The sequence below is a fragment of the Limulus polyphemus genome, unplaced genomic scaffold (genome assembly GCF_000517525.1).
Source record: "Limulus polyphemus unplaced genomic scaffold, Limulus_polyphemus-2.1.2 Scaffold6702, whole genome shotgun sequence".
Lineage (NCBI taxonomy): Eukaryota > Metazoa > Arthropoda > Merostomata > Xiphosura > Limulidae > Limulus > Limulus polyphemus.
In genome coordinates, this window is record NW_013672312.1 from 30,477 (window position 1) to 35,686 (window position 5,210).

General features: G+C 27.5%; 1 protein-coding gene across 1 annotated transcript in view; it reads right to left on the bottom strand.

Annotated features, from left to right (window-relative positions):
- Positions 1–217: 217 nt before the first annotated feature.
- The window catches only part of LOC106473985 (hemocytin-like), a 14,128-nt gene continuing 9,135 nt past the window's right edge, over positions 218–5,210 (bottom strand). Inside the window, exons 6-9 of the mRNA XM_013934672.2 lie at positions 4,647–4,772; positions 2,395–2,449; positions 1,171–1,323; positions 218–593 (exon numbers count right to left, since the gene is read on the bottom strand). Coding sequence (XP_013790126.1) covers positions 409–593; positions 1,171–1,323; positions 2,395–2,449; positions 4,647–4,772 — 519 coding nt within the window. The 3' untranslated portion in view covers positions 218–408. The remainder of the gene's footprint in view (positions 594–1,170; positions 1,324–2,394; positions 2,450–4,646; positions 4,773–5,210) is intronic.

Sequence of the window (5,210 nt, forward strand, 5' to 3'; positions counted from 1 at the left end):
ATGGGTCAATATTTAATAACTCTCCAACTAGTTTTCAATCTTGATATTTTTAAACACAAAAACAGATTTATCATGCTACACTTCACAAGTAAGGGTCCAGTCCTCATCTTAAGACCAAAGCTTATTGATAATATTTAAACATCAATTATGTAAAGCTACTTGGCCATACACATATGAAAATTGTTTGTTTATTATTCCAAGACGAAATACAAAGAAACAGACTACTTATATTTTTTAATCATTCAAATTTCATACAAAAAGGATTGAAATAAAAAGTACAGATAAAAAGCTAATACCATGAATGAAACATTCAAGAACTGTAAAAAACATTGGTGGTTACAAATGCATAAATTTTTGAAACTGTTAAAAACTCATAAGATAAAATACTCAGTTCAAAAGTTTGGGATATTATTTGAGAGGAGTAGGAAGTAATATTTCCTTTCCATACTGTCCACATGCAGTACATACACAGTCTTTTGGTTGGTAAAAAGTTTTCTTCAGTTGACTTCCATCCTCACAGTCCAACAAGATCTCTCGTTTATCTGACCCACTGGCTGTGCAGCAGTCACAAGAACTCACAAAGTTGTCTTCTTCTAAACAGTGAAAACGTAAGAAAAAAATATCACCTTACATAAATAATGATCTCCAACAGTAAAAAGTTACAGAAAGGTAGGGAAAAGAATGGTAAATTCCTTGATGCCCAAAATAAGATTAATGGAGAATGGTATAAACCAGATTATTAATTACACTCAATGATCAGGCAACTGCTACAATATCCACCAACTTAATTAACCAAAGTGTAAAGAAATACTTTTACTAAAAGAAACCTTAGAATCAAAAATATATTTACACAGTTTCAGAAAGTTAATTGTATTTATGGAAGTATTTCTAATTATTAAAGTAAATTATTTTTATAACCAAATAAAATAACTTTTACAGCAACTTCACAGGAATTAATTATTTATCTTCACAATGAAGACTAAATATCTATCTTTACTAGGGAGACTATCTATGAATACTAATTATAAAACAAGAAACTACCTTTAATTTGTTCAATAAAATTTCTTAATGCTCAAACAGACACTAATCATAAGCATGACAATAAAAAAAGACATGAAGGTGCAATTATGACAAGAGAAGTTGGAACTATAGCTAAATAACTACACGTACTTGGAGAATAAACAGTGGATGACTTGCAGTGACCTCTACACTCAACCAGATGAGCAATGGGCTTTTTGTTGGTGCATGTTCCTCGGCCTCTTTCATACATCTTGAAGAAATTTACTGTTTCAGCTTTTGGAACTCGCATTGGAACACATATGCCTGTAACAGAAATCCCCATCATAAGTAGGTCTAGTCCTAAAGACAGTCTTAAAAGTATAAAAATACTGTATAAAACCATGTGATGGCATGGAAACAGATGTGACTGTAACAGAAATCAGTTGATAAATGGGTATAGTTTTATAAACAGTCTTAAGAGTATAAAAATACTGTATAAAACCAAATGTGAAACAAATCCTAATTGTAAATAGGTCCTGTTTTAAAGACATATTAACATAAAAATACTGTATAAAATAAAATGGTAATACTGTATACTGATACATCTAAGAAAAAGTATTTTTGAATAATTCAAATATTAAACTTTAAATAGTTTAAAAAAGATTAATTTTATAATACTTGTGTGCTTCATAAGAACAGTTGTAGCTTTTGGTTAATCATTTACATCCATGATGAGAATTTAATACTGAATATAGCTGTTCCAGGTGTAAAGTCAAGTTGTTAAAATAATCTCTTAATACTGAACATACTGTTCCAGGTGTAAAGTCAAGTTGTTAAAATAATCTCTTAATACTGAATATAGCTGTTCCAGGTGTAAAGTCAAGTTTTTAAAATAATCTTTTGACATTGAGTGTAGCTTTACCTGGTGTAACTTCCAACAGTTAAGATTATCTTAGTATTGAACTACTTGAGTAACCCCTAACAGTGAAGATTATCTTACACCTTTTTATCATTATTACAACTGTTAAGTCTTGTTAAAATATTTAAATGATTTAAAGTCTCACTTGCCTAAATCATAGCAAAACAAAGTAAGTAGTTTTTGTTTGTAGGAAACTATAAAACTTTGCGTTTCTTTGTTTTAACATAGACTTTATACTCAAAATATCAATTTTCATGAGGCATTAGAGAAAAGTCCTGAAACAAATAGTTTAGCTCATCTGTAGTTAGTGATTAAGTTTTATATTTTTCACAAAACAACATTTTCTTTATACAGTTTTTGATCTTGAATGTTAAATTCTGACAAGTTGTTCATATCGTTTGTAGTTTATCATTAAATTATTAACTTTCAATTTTAAAGGAAGCAGCTGTCTAGTCATATTCTTGATAATAGCTTACCTGGTATAAACCGACATTTCTTACAACAGCCAAAGTCATCGAATATAATATCTTCCTGTACAACAAAAGGTCATGAAATATTAACAAATCTCATCACTAAAGAAAATATTAATTTGATTTTCTCTGATATGTTTAAAAAGTCCTCATGGTTTGAGAATTGACTATATATATAAGATGCAATTTCAAAAATTCCATTTTCTCTATTATGTTAGAAAATTTCCTTGATGTTTCGAAATTGCTAATATATAAAAAGATATGATTTCTATAATTAGATGCTTTCTATTTTATGTTAAAAAGTCATTATGTTTGAGAAATTTTTAGCACTATGATTTCATTTCTCTAATTCGACTTTTCTATTATTTTAGAAAACTTCCCTGTGATTTGAAAAGCATTTACATTGCTTCATAGTAACTTCTGATTAGAAAAAGCTAACTACTTAATGTAACACAGAAAATCAATCTGGCAATCAGTATAGCTGATTACTTATACTTTCGTAACATTTCTAACTATAAAGATTCAAATAAACTGTTTCATAAGCTTGGTACCCTTGCTTTTAACAATATTTTCAGTTGTAATCACAATAATATTTTATGAGGTTTGGCCAGCTTAGGAAATTTAAGTTTGATGATGAGGAATACTTGGAAACTATTAAAGTTTGGGTTTGGCTTGAATGGTATAGTAATAAAAAACAAGTGTAATACAGTTAAAACACTGTACATTTGTTACCATATTAAACTGGTAAAAAGCATCTTTTTTACCCATTAAAGCCGTCTCCAAACTTCAGATTTGGCTTAGTCTTAAATACATATATTAAGCTGCCATGAAAAACAATCTGTGTAATGAAAGTATAATAATAATTACACATGAAATACAATAACCAGTATTTCTATTTAAAGTAACAACAAATAATATACTATGCCTTAGTCCAACCAGTATTTCTAATGAGACTAACAACAAATAATACACTATGCCTTAGTCCAACCAGTATATCTAATGAAAGTAACAACAAATAATACACTATGCCTTAGTCCAACCAGTATTTCTAATTAAAGTAACAACAAATAATACACTATGCCTTAGTCCAACCAGTATTTCTAATTAAAGTAACAACAAATAATACACTATGCCTTAGTCCAACCAGTATTTCTAATTAAAGTAACAACAAATAATATACTATGCCTTAGTCCAACCAGTATTTCTAATGAAACTAACAACAAATAATACACTATGCCTTAGTCCAACCAGTATTTCTAGTGAAAGTAACAACAAATAATACACTATGCTTTACTTGGGAAATAAAGAAACACCAGTAATTGGCATGTCATGGAAATAAATTTCTTGGAAAAATGTAAGTTTATTAAACACATAAGTGATTTACCTCATATTCTTCCTAGCATATTTTCTACTGAAGAAAATTCTTAATACAATAAGATGTGAATTTTCTAACTGAATGTTCTTTGCTATGGTACAGCTTTTCTATTTCTAGAGAACTTATGAAAATTTCCTAATGGCTTCAGAACTATTTGTATATCTAAGAAGATGTGTTTTCTTTAATTATATTTTCTCTTTATACAGAGAAAGATAAGTATTATTATGTATAAGTTAGCTACAAAGAAAAATAAGTATTATCACGTACAAGTTAGTTAGAGAGAAAGATAAGTATTATTATTTACAGGTTAGTTAGAGAGAAAGATAAGTATTATTATTTACAGGTTAGTTAGAGAGAAAGATAAGTATTATTATTATTTACAGGTTAGTTAGAGAGAAAGATAAGTATTATTATTATTTACAGGTTAGTTAGAGAGAAAGATAAGTATTATTATTTGTAGGTTAGTTGCAGAGAAAGATAAGTATTATTACATACAAGTTAAGCCTAGTTTGAAAGTCTTTTCAATAAAAGGTAAACCAATATTTGGTATAAATCACATATTACATTAAACAATTACTGCTGACTTTTTTTTTTATCCATAATACTAATAATGTCTCCAAAAGTCCAGGTATCTTATGAGATATATAAATTAAGCCTAAATCAACTTACAAAATATCAATACAAAATAATCATCAGTAAAACTAATTAAAATTAAATTTGCATTAAATAATAAAATCAAAAATCAGTTATTGCTACCTTATATATTACAATTTACAAATTATTATCAGCCTTTATTTTTCATGAAACAGTAAATTCTAATCAGTCATCTCCAGAAAATATTATTACGTGAATAAAAGACAACTGGGTTACAACAAAGTTATACCTTAGGACAAGTGTCAGGAATGGGAAGACATTCTCGTTTTATAAAGAGAGTCTGGATCTGGTCTTTCTTTTCTATACATTCTGCCTCATAACAAGGCTTTTCTGTAGAGTTCCACTTCACTCCAACCTTACATGAATAACGAGAAAGACATTTGAACAAAGTTCCAACTTAAGGTACATATCCATGTTTCAAATACAGATAGTTTTAACAAAGTCATATAACAATGAAACAATAAAAAAACAATACTATGATAATAATTACAACAGTAAGACACTTAAAAAACAAAATGTTTTATTTATTCAATACTTTGGCTAGTGGATTTATTTGGAGTAAATAATATATATATTTTTAAATAGAAAACTCCTTCTTTTATTAAACCAATACATTAATATAAAAATTATATAATTTCAGTTTTAAGTATAATGGTGTTGTTTATTAAATCAACAAACACAGAATGTTTAGGCCATTATTCCAATGAATAATTCAAATTTATGTAACTACTTTTTGTATTAAATTAAATATTGAAAAAAAAAAAATGTAATCATAATATATATATATATATAT